This window comes from Vombatus ursinus, unplaced genomic scaffold (assembly GCF_900497805.2).
Source record: "Vombatus ursinus unplaced genomic scaffold, bare-nosed wombat genome assembly UNPS02007344.1, whole genome shotgun sequence".
NCBI classification, from domain to species: domain Eukaryota; kingdom Metazoa; phylum Chordata; class Mammalia; order Diprotodontia; family Vombatidae; genus Vombatus; species Vombatus ursinus.
Genome location: NW_020947122.1, coordinates 2,589,939 through 2,606,542, shown reverse-complemented (window position 1 = coordinate 2,606,542; position 16,604 = coordinate 2,589,939). Strand labels below are relative to the sequence as shown.

The 16,604-nt window shown below is 40.1% G+C and overlaps 1 protein-coding gene across 2 annotated transcripts in view; it reads right to left on the bottom strand.

Annotated features, from left to right (window-relative positions):
• The window catches only part of FAT3 (FAT atypical cadherin 3), a 544,819-nt gene that overhangs the window by 128,119 nt on the left and 400,096 nt on the right, over positions 1-16,604 (bottom strand). For both annotated transcript variants that reach the window (XM_027849349.1, XM_027849350.1), the window contains exons 4-5: positions 9,314-9,628; positions 6,001-6,211 (exon numbers count right to left, since the gene is read on the bottom strand). In XM_027849349.1, the coding sequence (XP_027705150.1) occupies positions 6,001-6,211; positions 9,314-9,628 (526 nt within the window). The remainder of the gene's footprint in view (positions 1-6,000; positions 6,212-9,313; positions 9,629-16,604) is intronic.

Genomic DNA, 16,604 nt, shown 5'->3' with positions numbered 1-16,604 from the left:
TCCAGAAGGTACTTTTAGAATGTGATGGGACACTAGATTAGAGATTATTCTTATTAATTTGTAGAAAGAGAGGCTCCTTTTGGGTTAAAGAGTCAAAGTGAGAGGGAGGCAGGGCTCCAGGATCTACAAATGACTTCAAGATTCCCGGTTACCTTTAGGCGTGTCCGGAGCTAGAAAGCCTATGCCTCATGCCAGATATTGCCATATCTACCACCTGAGGTCAACAGCGCTAACAGGAGCAGCAAATGAAAGCCCTTTCATGCCCCCAAAGCCTAATTACTGGAGAGGGTAAATTAAATGAAATCGATAGACATTTATTGAGCACCTACTATGTGCTATTAGGAAGCCTGCCTCCTGGGATAAATCCATGTAAAAGATAAAAAGCTAAACAGGTGAGCAACAGCCCTACCCCTCACCCCAAACACTGGATACAGGGGGATTAATTTAACTGGGTGAGAACAGTGTTCTTCAAAATACACAACTATTTCCCAACAGGGTAAAACATAGTGGAACTGAACTGTGAACCAGATTGCTGACACACTAGAGAGTATGTAAATGAAGAAACTGCTGAGTAGTAATCACATTCCCCTCAGAAGTGTGAAGATATGCACCAGTGCCACCAAGGACTATGGGTTATTTTTGTTCCTTCACTTTTTTTTTTTTTTTTTTTTTTTTACTCCTGGGCCCCCTTTTAACAGAGAGAAGGAACATGCTGTGCATTGGGCTATTTAAACACAGAACAGCTGAACTTTATGATGTTTCCTTTTAATTACAGTTTTCTTAACTCAGTTACAAGTGGTGCTTCTGTTTCAGAAAGCCCAGGAGAGTCTAGTCACAAAGTCATGCTGTGAGGCGGCAATCTGGGAGGCACAGACTGGTGTCTCTTTGAGGCCCCGCAGAGGGGTCTGACTCCTAAAGAGGATCTGTGTGCATGACATAGCCTTTGAGGATTCATGCAATCAGGAATCTGGTACCTGGAGAAATCAAAGGGTTTTGTCTAGTCTCAGGGGGTAAGGAAAGAGCAGGTTAAAACACTCTCTCTGCTTGGTGACCTATAATGATAATTCCAGCATTAAGAACTTGCAGGCTCTGTGTTTTTAACATGTGCGTTGATAGGGATGCAAATGCAGGATGCCAGAGGGGATCTGGTGGAAACTGATTTCATTCTTCTCTAAGGGTCTGTTCTATCCTAGCGTCTTGGGTATAAGATTCATAAGGGAAGGTCTCTTCTTTGGATTTACCAAGGCCAAACTTCTAAGTATGTTCTATACTCCATTATGACTTAGTCCATGGACATTATCAGTGAGGCCACATCTAGTTTTCTCAAGCCAATGACAAAGCTTAATGCTGTTTTCACTCTCAGAGGCAGTGTGTCAGAAAGATCTGGGCTCAGAGACCCACCTCTGATACTTATTAGCTTGGGTAGCCTCTCTAAACCTCAGTTTCCTTTTCTGTAAAATGGGGTTTATAATGACTCTAGCATCTTCCTCTTAGGGTTGTTGTGGAACTGAAATGAGATAATGAATGTAAAGTGCTCTATAAACTTCATAGCTTTATATAAATGTCAATGATTATTTTGATTCCAAGTTCTTTTATTTTGGTTGCTTTCTTGGGGACCCTGAAAGACACTGATAGCCCTTCTTTTCTAAGTCTTTAGGGAGCAAGTAATGCATGTATTTTATTTATAGTTAGAAAAAATGGTACATAACCCATAATCTTAGGCACTGTCTATAGTCAAGATCATCCTTGGTGTGAATCATACGGAGAGGCTGATAGATGTGACTTGGGAGGTATATTTATTCTGGCCTAAGTTGAGAGGGAAAAGGCTCACTGAAATGGGGCTGAGGGAATATTAGTTTTTCCAGAGAGAAAGGGATGATAATGATAACGGTGACAATTGCTAGCATTTATACAGTATTCACTATATGAAGACACTTTACAAGTATCTCATTTTGACCTCACAACAACCTTGTATGAGAGGTGCTGTTATCATTCCCAATTACAGTTGAGGAAACAAAGACAGAATGAGTGGTTAAGTGCCCAGGGTCACACAGCTAGTAAGTTTCTGAAGTCAGATTCTAACCCCAGGTCTGGAGCTCTGTTCACTGTGCCACCTAGCAGCCTCTTACTTGAGAATGGGGAAACTATCTGGGAAAATGTAGTAGTAGAAAGCAGTCTTGAAAGCAAGGTTGAAACATCTGAATTCATGAAGGAAATGACAGTCACAAAGAAGTTTAGAGGTAGGTGACTGGCAGACAGGAAGGGTTATTTTTTGAATGACATTTTCTCAGTTGCATGGGTTTGATGAAATGCATTCTTGTGTAATGCATATGTGAGACCTGCCACCATTTGAGCAAGGGATAGCTCTTCTATGATGAAAAGTCAGAGGTGGAGGTTCAAAGATGAGGTGTAAGAAATGACAGTATTTTGACCACTGCCTAAATGAAAGGAGCAGAGAGAATGAATAATGATATATTTGGGCCCCTCACAAGTTCCAAGGATTAAGTTCACAGACAGCTTAAAAGAGAAAGATGAAATCAGTCTTCTTCAAGTCCACTTTAAGATAACAATGAGAAATTCAGGGGGAAAATATTAACAGAAGAGGCAGGCTGGGAGAGGGAGGAAGGGAGGGAGAGGGAGAGAGAAAGAGAGAGAGAGAGAGGGAGAGAGAGAGAGAGAGAGAGAGAGATATCTAAGGATTCTAAGGGTAGGGCTTCTTAACCTGGGGACCATGTGCTTGTTTTATTTTTTTAATTTGATAACTATGTCTCAATAGTTGGTTTCTTTGTAAGCCAAAATGCACCTACAAACATGATTCTGATAAGAAGTCCTTCAGGCTTTACCAGGTTGCCAAAGGGGTCCACAACACTAAAATGGTTAAGGTCTGTACTAGAGGAATGGAATCTCCCTGTGGGATTGGAAGGTTTTTGTATCCCCACTGCTCTGTGTCTAGACGTCATTTAAGTGACATTTGTTAAACTGGACTGAAACAGAAGATTCTGTGGGTATACACAAAGGCCCATCCAAATTAATCACCATAACAGATAAACTCTAGCCTAGAAGGATTTTAGACAGAGAGAACATCTAAGTTCAGTCCTCTTTCCTAGATACAACAGAAGGCTTGGGATATGTAATTTTTAATGGCTGCTGGACCCAGGAGGCATTCTATAGAGGACTTTTATCCTTGGAATGCCCCCTTCATAGGTGGATACTCAAAAGTTTCACTGATCTCTGGGGAAAGTATCAGAACTATTTTCATTCAGACTTCTGCCAGAAGTGCAGTGTTGAGGGAGGTTAGGAATACAGGAGCCGAATATTGTGATGATGTGTGGGATTTTGGGAAGCCTGAGTGAGGCTGGATTATTGGCTGCCTGTGGTCTATCAGTCAGTCAATCGATAACATTTCTTCAGGGTCCACTATACACCAACTAATGTATTTTTGGAGAGGTAAAGGAATGAAAAGGAATAAAACTGTGGCCGCGGGGAGGAGAGAATGAACAAAAATGAAAAGAGAAGTAAGAATTGACAGTGGTTACTTAAGACATGCTGCCCTGTCCAATACCGCTTACACAGATTTGTGAGTGCTGTGGTGACTGCTATAATGATCAGATGAAGTGGGGCCACAGTAGAGTGAAGGGGGCTCTGAAGAGCAAAGTGCATGAAAAATATCCCTAAAGTGAGGATTAGGAATGGGCAAAAAAGTTCCAGGGAAGAAACAGGTAGATGCAATGTTAGGGCCAGAATGAATGAATTAATGAAAGAAAAAATTTATTAAGTGTTTACTCTGTGCTAAGCCCTGTCCTAAGTGAAGGGGGTACAAACGCAAAAGTGAAGTAAGTCTCTCCCTTCAAGGAGCTTGCATTTTAAGAGAAATTAACTTTATGTGTTAGAAGTAGGGACCATAAATTGGAGAGTAACAGAAGGAAGCAGATGCTAAGAGGAACACTACTCCCACTACCTCATAGTGTAATAGTAAAGTCGTAGTGTAAGTAAACCATGGTTTATTATATTCTCTATAAATACAGGGTGTCCCAAAAGTCTTAGTGTGGCTTTAAACTCTGATAGCATATATATAATTTAGGCTATGAAGGCAATTTAATTTGCTAAGTCATTGGGACACCCTATATTATATATTTCATTTCATTCTCATTTCTAGCCTTTTCTTTCAACAGCAACAATAAAAAAGCCATACTCAATAATCACTGTTATGTGAAAGGATCTGGAGGCACAATAATAGAAGCTACTTTTCAAAAATGGAAATGCATAATTTGTAACCAAGACTGCGAAGACTGGGGGAAGTTATTGTGGCAGAGACTGGAGGTGGAGAGGTAGAAGGAGGATCACTAAATGTGGATTCATAGGCAGGCAAATGATAAACACCAACAACTTTTATTTCACTGAGCATGAGAAAACAGAAACAGAGGATATCTTAATGAGGTGGAAAACACTGAACCATTTACTGCAGAGACCAAGAGGCACAAAGGGTGTAGAAGTCCTTAATGTACCAGAAGGGGCCAGAGCTTAACGCATACGGAGCCTAGGATGAAGATCATGGCCAAAGCGTAACAGGATGGAACCGTCAATACCCTTTAAAAAAAATTTAGAAACCCTACTGAGATAGATAAATTGGGAAGGTAGGAAAAACAATTCCTTTTTCTAGTAAGATCACATGGGAGGAACTTTGGGTCATTTCTCTGAGATTGTCCTCAAGGAAATTGTAGAAAGAAGGGTATAAACAGGAATACACATTAAGAGCTTTCTTGCTGTTCATTCCTATAGCAGGGAGATTTCCACTATTATCCCCAATCAGTGGGGGAAATACCTTGTCGAAGAAAATGATTCCTCTAGTTTATTCTCTTCTGGCTTGCCAGTCTCCGAAAGAGAAATGTGAAAAACCAGTCTTGGCCCCCTTAATTTCAGAGGGTTGAATTGGTTGGTCAAAACACTCTTCTCTTCTTCTCTTAGCAACACTCCTGGTTTTCCTAATCCTCTGAGGCTTTGCTTTCTACTCATCTTTTTCTCCCTCTTTGCTATAGACACTGATACCATTTCACTCTTTGTGTAGCTTGGTTTCAGTTCTTCCTTTCAAGGAATCTTAATGTGGTCCATGATGTGCCTACCACTCCATGTCTTATCTGATGGCTCTGTTTGTCAGTCTTCCTCATGGGGACAGCAGTAAAGTGACCATTCCCTTGGTGGATTTTAAGGCTTCAAACTGTACATGCAGGACAGCACTGCTGCAAAACAATGGGGCAGCAACTCAATCTTATTTTAAAAAAATGGGAAAAATCTGGGCCAAAACAACCAACCTCAGGGGAAGAAAAACACCCACCCTCAAACAAAGGAAAGTAATTGGACACGAGTAATGTAGTAGCTGTTAGAGAGGCATATATGAAATCTATGGGCTGCACTTTACCCTGTCAAAGGCAGTTATGAAAGATGTAATTTAATTTGCTTCAAAAAACCCATAAAAAGGCAGATTGGATAGCTGTATTTTAGCAAATGTGTTTGCACTAAGGGTACCTTCTGTTGAACAGTTCTGCCCACAAGCTGTCTGTAGAATATAGAACATCTCTCGAGCATGCTTGCCACCTTGAAGCAGGGCAGTCGGGAGCAGAAAAAAAAAGAACAGAATGCAGAAAAAAAGGTGAAGAAAAGAGAGAAATGAAGGACAGCAAGTCTAAGTACCATCAATACATTTAGAAATGAGATTAGCAAAGTGTGACAATAGAATTTAAATGACACACAGAAAGACATTAAGATTGCAGTAAATAACATACTATGAAAAAAATTCAGCCAAAGAGCGCTTTCTGTTCAGCTTAGCTACAGAATCATAACGAAAGCACAAGTACATTAATTCATTTTACTGGTTCATTTGCATTCTAGCACTAAAAGGCTATTTAAATCTTAGTTCTAATGGTTAGTCTTCTTGCTAGCAAATCCAAAAAGCCAATGACTACATTACTTAATACCTATAATACCTTCAGTACTGAGACTTACCAACTACATCAAACCACAGAGGTATATTGGCCGGTTGTACAGACACCACACCCACAATTTCTGTCACTCTATCACTTTCCATGACAGTAAAGTTATAGAATGGCTCATCAAAGGTCAGAGGCACAGGGGAAGGAGGCGGTTTCTTAATCCATTCGATGTGGAGGCGGGCGGTGGTAGACTTCTGCGGACGTCCATTGTCCACTGCTTTGATCTAATCACATGTGGAGAGAATATAGAAGATGGCTCAAAGCCCTGGTCTGCTGTTGATTTGGGATTTCCTGATAGCAACACACAAATTTACCTCCATTACTATGGCAAAAAGAGAACAAAGTCCACCTACTTGTCTTTTAGGGAGAATCCACTCCATGTTGATCTGAAGGCCCTGTGAGCCACTGCTGTGTTTAAGAATGTGAGAAACTCCAAAACAAATAACATGTGGTCATGTGGGTATGAGCAATGAGAACGAGAATGGTATGGGCCAATCCGGTTCTCTGAGAAATGTGATTTCCTGGACAACAAGAAAGTTGACTAGAATAATGTGAATCAACACATTTGTTGAGGGGCAGTGCTCAGTATCTTCCAACCACCCTTCCCCCTGCTTCACTCTGTGGGTGTACTCTACTCATTTTATAGTCCTAGAAGGAAGGAGTTTCCATATGGACATACCAGGGCATATAGGTAATAGCCATGGAGGAGCGATAATTCTGTGTCTAGAAGAGGAGAAGCTTGTGAAGAGTCCAGTAAGAACTGGACTATGCAAAGTCTGCAGTGTTGTAACTGAATTATGTCAGCCACTACATATGCTCCTGATAGCTAGGGAATTATTTTCCCCTTTGGATGGTCACAAGCCCTGACTGAAAGACAGAATAAAGAATGCATTTTCCCATTGTGAATTGGAAAGGAAGACTGCTAGGATTTCCTTGGCACATGAGAGAATTAAGTTTGGTAATGAGGAGCAGAACACTTAGAAATGAAAATAGCAAATAGAATAAAAAAATTCAAATCACCCAAAATAAACAAAAAGTGACATTCAAGTATCACATTGTTCTATAAATTTTTTCAGTAGTGGACTGGGAATAAGTATACCAAGATTCGAAGCCTGGTTCCAATATTAACTAGCTATATGACCATGGGCAAGTCACTTGAGCTTAGAATTTAGAGCTGGAAGGGACATTACAGATGAGCTTACAACCTCCTTATTTGATGGATGAAGAAATTGAGGAAAAGAGAGGTAAAATGGCTAATCTAAGTTCTCAGAAGTCTCAGTTATCACAGTATCACAGATTTAGAGTTGGGAGGGACTTGGGAAGTCTGTTAGTCTAACCTTCTCATGAGGACTTAGATGGCACAGTGAATAGAGCACCTGCCTGGACTCAGAACACTCATCTTGAAAATCTGGCCTCATACACTTATTAGCTGTGTAACCCTGGACAAGTCACTTAACCCTGTTTACCTCAGTTTCCTCATCTGTAAAATGAGCTAGAGAAGGAAATGGCAAATCACTCCAGTATCTCTGCCAAGAAAACCCCAAATGGAGTCATGAAGAGTCTGATATAACCGAACAACAACAAATTAGGGTCCAAGGAGGGGAAGTATGATTTGCCCAAGATCACACATGTAGAGCAGATCACACACTGGACCCCAGATCCTCTAATTGTAGATTTAGAGTACTTTCTACTTGAGCTCTCTAGGTGTCCTATTTTTTTTTCCATTTATATAATGGGTATAATTTTTTACCCACTACCTCACAGAATCCTTGTGAGGAAAATATTTTGAAAAACTTTGTGGAAAGCATTTTGAAAACTAAAAAAATGTAAGCTATTATTTTGCAAAAAATAAGCACTGCAGATAAAATTTATACACTTTGCTTCCTTGGGTATAACGTAGCTGTCTATCTTTCACACAATCCCTGTGAGGTAAGATACTTCCCATGGTTTAGCCATATATCAATTATCCTTGCAAATAGGGAATGTAGTTAACAAGAATATAGGCACATACTGATTGGCTGTGTGAAAACACAAAGATAGGTAAAGCATTGTTATGGGGGACAAGTTGAGTGTGGGGAGAAGGAACTACCTGACAAATTGCATAGTTAGCAGACGCTGAAATGAGTTAAAATCAATGGGCTTACATGTTAGTTTAGATGGTTGCCCATCATTTGAACTGTTAACTTAGATGACTGACTAAATAATATTAATATGGGATTTGGTTACAATGCATCTATTAGTGATGTTATTGGGAATCTACATTAGTCAGGACAATGACATTCATGCAGATAGTACCTCTACCTGAAATTCACAGATTGAAAAAGAAAAGCCAGGGCATCAAACATTTCATCAGAGCAGATGGAACAGAATTTTGGTTTTGGCATTCGATCCTTTTACTTTCTCCGAATACCACTCAAAGGTAGGTAAGGAACAAAGAGAAGCCCATCCTCCCAAACTAATCAAGAGCTGACTACATAGTCAAGGGTATGTAGACCAGATTTAAAAGGAACTTAGTGCGTGCAAACCTGAAAGGAGGAAGATCATAGATTTAGTGTTAAAAGGGACCTTAGAAGCCAACTAGTCCAGATCTTCATTTCATATAAGAAACAGACTCAGAAAGATTAGTTAATTTGCCCAAGGTCATATAGCAAGTAAGTGGAAGAGGTAGAATTTGGATGTTCTCTGATTCTAAATCTAGCACACTTTCCAGTGTACTACAGTGCCTCTTGGAGGGAAAGATTAGAATGAATTTCTTTCACACTGAGGTCTCTTTGTTTAGTACTGACTTAGTCTACCAAGTGACACCTGCCAATTGTGAATGTGACCAATTACCCTCTGTTGTCAAAATGGGAATGAGTATGCAGTTATGTGTGTGAAGGTGGGATGGAAAGGAGGGGAGTGCGTGTTTGTGCACGTTGGTCTAAGGGGATTGTGGAACACTAGGGAAATGAAGCAGAAGAAGCCATAAATTATTTTATGCCATAGTATTCAATATGGAGGCATCAGTGAGGCTTCCAGAAACATCAAAAATCAGGGGAGAAGCCAAAAGCAGTACTTATTTATATGTCTTTGTCTTCCAGATCAGCATTTCTTTTCATATGTATCATGGCACTATTTATTGTAGAGATTTACTGTATACAAGAACATACATATGCATATCTCTACGACTTTTGAAATGAATGAGAAATTGGATGAGAAAAAAACAGACACCTACATATAACACACATCCATCCATCCAACCTTCCAGCCCCTCCCTCCAACCCGTACCAACCACACACACACACACACAGAGGCATTCCTCTGATTTGGGATTCAGAAAGTCTTACTGTTAGGATGTCGTAACTCCCTGCTGTAAACTGCTTTCTGGAAGAGACCATGCCAGTTTTAGGGTCAATAAAGAACTTCCCATCATCATTTCCATCTACGATGCTGTAGGATATTTCTGCATTGGGACCTTCATCTTTATCAAATGCAAAAGCCCTGTAAATTGGTTCTCCTCTTTTCTTTCGGTCCCGCTCTGGCAGCTTGATTTGATAGACTTTCTCTGGGAACTGAGGCTTATTGTCATTTTCATCCAGAACCTGAACCACGACCCAAACTGTCGACTGCTTTGGAGAAGAACCACCATCAGTCACGGTCACCTGAAGCAGGAGAAAATTAGAGCTATGCAGAGTTAAGGTGTTGGTGCACTCTTCACTATAAATTTGCTTAAAAAACCAAACAAACCAAACAACAAAGATTTACTGCATCCACATGAAGCATTTAGCAAAACATCTTTTTTTCCCCACCTCTCAGGCATCTCATACCCACTGATTAAAACTGCTGTACAATCACTGCTCTGCTTTTTATAGGGGTTTAAGATTTGCAAAGAGCTTTTCTCTCAACAGCGCAGAGAGACAGACAGTGCTTTCAATCTACATTTAGTAGATGCCTACTATCTGCAAAACCCTGGGGATATAAAGACAAATGCAAAATAATCTCTGCCCTCAAGTAGTTTATATTCTTGGGGGGGAGGGAGGAAGTTTACAACCTATATATGGAAAATAATTATGATTCAAATGCAGATCAAAGATTAAGAACCAGGAAATTTCCTTAGAAGACCTCTGGTCCAATGCCCTTATTTTGCAGATAAGGCAATGGAGGCTTTGATGGGTAGAGTGATTTGCTTGTAATGGCAGGTTCCTATAACCCAGGACTCCTGATGCTAAATCTGGCATTCTAGCCACTGTCCCATGTTGTGTCTCTTGGTGGGTAGGGAGAGGGGACACACTCATCAACTGAAGGGAAGGGAAACAGGCATATCTAACACAAAGATAAGCGTGGTTTTAAAAATGAAAGGAGGTGAACAGAAAGAAGGGAATGCACATTTGGAATCCAGCAACCACAAATGAAAGTTAACACTACTAAGAGCTCAGGTTTAGAGAAGTGGCCCACTCCCAAGGCTCCCAGGTGAATGGATAAGCGAGATTCTCTTTGAAAGAGGGTGACAGGACATGAATTACTAGAGTGGGACTATGTGCATTCAGGAGAGAAAGGAACCTGGTAGACAGGAAGATCAGCCCTTCCTTCAACTAGGTCAGTCAGACCAGAATGGTGAAGTTCTGCCTTGGAGAAACAAAGGTAATGTTGTCTTTGCAACCCCTAGCATATTCCAGCATGATAATATGACACTTAAAAAGGACTCTGAGGTTTGGAAAGTGCTTTGCTTGCATCTTCTCATTAGAATCCCACAACACAACCTAGAGCTAATTACTATTGGTATTACACTACTTTTTCGATGTGGAGACTGAGGCTCAGATAGGTTGAGTAATTTCCCTATAATAAGAGTTTACTAAGTGACAGAAGATGCATTTGAACCCAGGAAGTTCTGACTTCTAGACCAGTACTCTATCCACTCACTGCACCAACCTTTAATTGCTACTTTTGTTGAGGTTTAGGAGTATTAGGATGCTGGGACCCCCAAATCATGATTTGGGTCCTGCCCAAATGAATTCGACCCAAGCCTTCTTTTAGCCAATACCAAGGTTTATTAGAACATGCGTCATATTGGGCAGACTCTTAAGGAATCTGAGCATTGGCTAGATTATAAGAATCTGAGCACCTTAATGGAGACAAGATGGACCTTATATACAGAAAGACTGTGGGAGGGATCTAGGAGTGGCCAAGTAATCTCTGGGGGCTGTGAGGTAGTAGAATGCCAGGGATCTGGACCAGGTGCCAAGGAAGAAGCCTAGCTAGGATTAAGGGTGGGAAGTGGCTGGGGGCCATAGGGAGAAAAGACAATGTAGGGCTAGGCTGGGTTAAGGGTGACAGAGAATTGGCAGACTGGGCTTAAAAAAAAAAAAAAGGCCAGGGGCAGCTAGGTGTAGTAGATAGAGCACCTGCCCTGGAGTCAGGAGGACCTGAGTTCAAATCTGGCCTCAGATACTTGACACTTACTAGCTGTCACTTAACTAGCTAGTCACTTAACCCCGACTTCCTCATCACAAAAAAAAAAAAAGAAGAGGTCAGCTGATGGGCTCAGGTGGGAAAGTCCAGGGTTTTTTCTTTCTGGGGTCCAGGTCCCAAACCCATCACTTTAATAGCTACTTCCTTAAAACTTCTGGTAATTCTTATTTGTTCACCATAAGCTATTCTGGAAGAATCTGTCATTCTTTCATTCATTACCTTGAATTAGACAGCTCATTAATCCAAAATATGTTTTCTGAGGCTCCAATGAACACAAAGATGCATTTGGCACCAAGAAAAAAATAATATTGGTGAATTTCAGCCAATTTCTGTAGTATTTCATCAGATAAAACAATTTGACAGCACTCAATGAAAAGAGGGGAAATACATGGGAAAATGAACTGGAGAATTTATGTTTTTCCTCCTAAATAGGATGGCTAACCATTTCTGTTCCTCTGAATCATTGGAAAGGGGGTGGGGAGGGTGGGAAGGGTGGCACTATTGGACTTCAGATAGACAAATTCTTATTATGGGCTTCAGTAATAAGCCTTCTTTGAAAAAAATCAATCAAGTTTCCTTCCTTTCAAAGCTTGTTCCCCATTTGGAGACATTTCCCAGAAGACATGAGGCAGGAGTAGATATGAAAGAAGGCTGGATTTTTTGCTTTTTGGTTAATTCTCTGACATGCTGACTCCTGGAGTGGTATTTCCTGCTGGTGGCAGTGAGCTCGAAACGTTACACTTTCAAGTCTAGCTGTGCTAACCATTACACATTGATTACCTTGCTGCTTAACTAGTCTGTGGTCTTTTTCTACTTAAATGTCCCTGCCCAACATCTAGACAACCCCTGCTGTCCATCCACACAGAGCACAAAATCACCTTCTCATCACCTATCAATAATGCCCTGCAGTTGGATTCAAAATGTAGCATTGTAGAATTAGTCGGAGCAGTGTCTGTGAGAAAGGATTTCCACAGAGAAGACGAGATTACATTAACAATGTTTCACCCCCTTCCAGGATTCTCCCTTCAGTCTTAGCTCTTGCTGGCATTTACAACTGTTTCTATGTGAAGATCTTGATTTACAACCCCAGGTTCTGGAATACAGTCTGCTGAAAAGAAAGCTCACAGCTGAATGGGTTTTAGCCAAGAGGGAAGCTTTTGCTACACTCTGAACTGATTTTCAGAGAAGGGCAGAGGTAGAGCATTGAATGAATAGCCAGAAATCTGAGGTCCTAATCCAGGTCTTGCTATCAGGTAATCTCCTCTACTCTGTTTCCAGGTCTTTGATCCTACAAAAAGTGCTGCTTCTGTGGTATATATGGGGCCTTTATTTTTACCACTGACTGCCTTAGGTATATACTTAGTAGCAGGATCTCTGGAGAGGTAGCTAGATGGCTCAAGGGATAGAATGCTGGGCCTGGAATCAGAAAGATCTGAGTTCAAATATGACCTTAGATACTTACTAGCTGTGTGACCCTGAGCAAGTCACTTAACCTCTGTTTGCTTTAATCTACTGGAGAAGGAAATGGCAAATTATTCCACTATTTTTGTCAAGAAACCTAGTGGACAGTAAGGTTCATGGGGCCATGAAGAACTGGACAGTACTGAACAACAACAAAGCAACACATATTGTTGTCACTCAGTATAATTCTAAATTGACTTTGCAGAATGTTTGGGTCAGTTTGCTGGGCCATTAATAGTTGATAACAACATTCCTTCCAACACTGATTAGTCTCATCTTTTATTATACTGCTCTGCAGAGCACAGTACCTTCATCTTATAAAATGAGGAGCCATGTGTAGAACTGAAGTGATACAAGTGCATGGGATTTCAATTTGGAATTATGAAGGAAAAACTAATGGATCTGTCACCTTGGTCTCAGCAATTCCACCACTGGATACAGTCTAAGGAAGTGTTATAGTGCCTGGCATATCATAAGTGCTTAATGAATGCTGGCTAGCCATCTGCTGACTGAAGACAAAGACAGAAATGCCCAACATGGGCCAAAATCTTAACCCCCTTTATGGACCAAAGAAATGGAAACAAATTGGGGGGAGAGGTTGTTTGAATAATGGCTGAAAAAAAGTAGGATGTGTATATATCGTTATACAATAAGAAACAGCTAATATGAAGAATTCAGAGAAACACAGGAAGATTTATAGGAACTGATATAGAATAAAATAAGAAGAACCAAGTAGGTAATATATACAAGGGCTACGATAATGTGACCAAGCTGATTGTTAAAGGAAACTAAACTCTGAGCAATCGAAAAACCAGTGAAGGCACCCTAGGGGAGAGAGAACAAACCTACTTCTTTCATCATGGCAGAAAGGTAGGGGAACCATGAAGACAGAATCTTCTGCACATTGCCACATAAGATGCCTGTATCAGATGTTTTTGCTTAGCTGTTATTGTCATAGGGGAGGGTTCAATTTAGCTAGAAATGACTGCGATGTAAAGAAAATTAAGATGTCATTAAAATATTAAAATAGAGGAATGAGAATGAACACTTCCTGATAAGAGGGGGCTGAAAGAATCAGTGTCATTATTTTCATCATTATGCTACATTGGCCTGGGCATGTTGCAAGGAAGGGAATTCATTTTTGGAGAATTATAGAAAACAAATTCCTACCTGTTTTCTTTATCCAAGATGCTATTATTATTATTATTATTTTTTTTGCAAAAATCACTTTCAGTGTCAGAGTAGGGGCAAGCCAGTGTCACCTGTAATGTTGATGTAAACACCCTGGAGTTGTTTGGTACCTCTGTCTCATTTCTAGACAGTCCCTGAGAAGTCTACGCCAGACCCAAAGATGATTTTCAGCCATTTTCAAAGCTTAGTAGTTTTCATTTACTAACCTCAAAGGGAAATGGATATGAATGTCCCATTATTAATTCCCTCAGGCCAGCTTGTCTGCCCTGGCCACATTTTACACCAGGCCTAATAACCATAAAAGATTTCATCAGATTCCCAGACTTCATTTTAAATGCTGTCCTCTTTCTCAGTCTACTGAATGAAATTAGCCCCTAGTGAAGGAATAACAGTCAGATTCAAAGCATTGGGGTTTTAAGAAAAATTGGCCAAGAAAAATGGCCATTATCCTTCATTAATAACAGAAGAAATTAGCTATTATTTAGGAATGAGTCAAGTTCTTTTTATCCTGATCTAGGTGACCAGGAGAATTTCAGGCTTCTGTTGACATCACAGATTAAATAATACTTTCTGCAAATAACTCAAGATTTAGAAAAGCATGAGTCAAGTTCTTGTCCTGATGTAGGTAGCCAAGAGAAGCTTACCTCATTTTAGATTTTCTTTTGACATCAAAAATTAAATAATACTTTCTGCAAATAAGTAAAGATTTGGACAAGCAACTTACAAAATATTCATTTTAGTATCATAAAAGTTACAAGATAATTCACTTCACATTTAAACAGTGCCTTCATAGTCTGAAAATAACAGGTGATGATAAGGATAAGGGAAGGGGAGAAAATCAATGTGACACAAAGAAAAAAATGACAAAATTAAATAGAAGAGATAATTCTGAGGGGTCTCCGAACGTGTAAATGAGCAAATTCCAAAGTGCAAGAGCAAAACAAAATTGAGAATTCTGGGCACAGTGGTGCCAATCAGTGAAGGCACAAGGCTATTGTACATGGATAACATACTCCAAATAGCAGTTCTTTCAATATATATTTATGACTACCTACTATGTGCTAGGCATTGGAGCATGAGGAATAAAGATAAAGGATAAAATGTGATCCCTACACAAGAAGATATGAAATAAAAATTATTAATTATCCACTATGTGCATAGCACTGTGATAGGTATTAGAGGAAGGATAAAATTTATTTATCTAAGAATATATTTTTAATTAATAATATATATTCTCTTTCCTTCCCATTTTGCTTCCTACCCTCATACTGGATGAAAAAAAAAACCCACCTTGTAATAATATGTATAGTTGAACCAAACAAATTCCCACATTGGCCTTGTACAAAAATATGTATGTCTCATTCTACCCCTTGAGTCCATTCCCTTTCTGTCAGGAGGTGAATGGCATATTTTGTTATAGGCCCTCTGGAACGAAAGCCAGTCATTACATTCACTTGATCCTTACAACAACCCTGTGAGGTAGGTGTTATTACTATTCATATTTTACGGATGAGGAAACAGATTGAGAGAGGCTAACTGACTTATTCAGGGTTGCATGGCTAGTAAGTATCTGAGGCAAGATTTGAATGCAGGTCTTGCAGACTCCATGTCCAGTGCTCTGTCCACTATGGATAGAGGCCTAGTGGCCTTGTTACAAAGACAGAAAGCATACTTCTATGTGAAAGAAGGTTGCCATCCACTGCTGGGGAGGGCAAGGTGATGGACAAGTCATGGAAGGTTTCTGGAAGTAACATCTGAGATGAGCTTTAAAGGACAGGGAGGAATTCAATAGCTAACAATGGAAAGGAACAGGTAAAAATGAAAGAACCCTACAATCTAAATGTGGAGTCAAGACATACAAGATACACACAAGGGGAAAGTTAACAACATGCACAGTGTCTTACGACAATAATTAAGTACCAAATACTATGACGTCAGAGGCTGGGCTGGTCAGGAATATTTCATGAGAGAGAAGAAGACTTGAGCTAAATCTCAAAGAACGAAGAGAAGAAGAGAAGAGGGTGCATTCCAGGAAGGTACAAGCACAGTTTCAGAGGTGTTAAACTATAAGGGAGAGCCTGACGGGTGGTGAATCTAACAGCTGGTCTGTGGGAAGTGTGGGATCTGTGTAGACAAGGAGCTGGAGATTAGGCCCTGAATGTGCAGAGGGCTTAATGACAGGGTAAGGAATTTAGACTGTATTGCTTTGTAATAGGAAGTCTGGAGGGCTTTTGAACTTGGTGAGGGGCTAAAGAAATGGTATAATTCCATCAGTATTTAGGACAGAATGAAAGCAGAGAGTGGGGTACTAAGACCAGTTAGAAAATGATTACAATAATTCTGATGTGAATTGATGAGGGTCTGGACTGGAGGTGGGGAACAGTAGAATTGGGAATAGAAAATCAGGGAGATCTGTGAATGACATTATAAAGGATGCACTGCCTAGATTTAGCTGTTGATGGAATATGGACACTGAATGAAAGACAGGATTCAAAGATGACTTTGAGGTTCTGAACC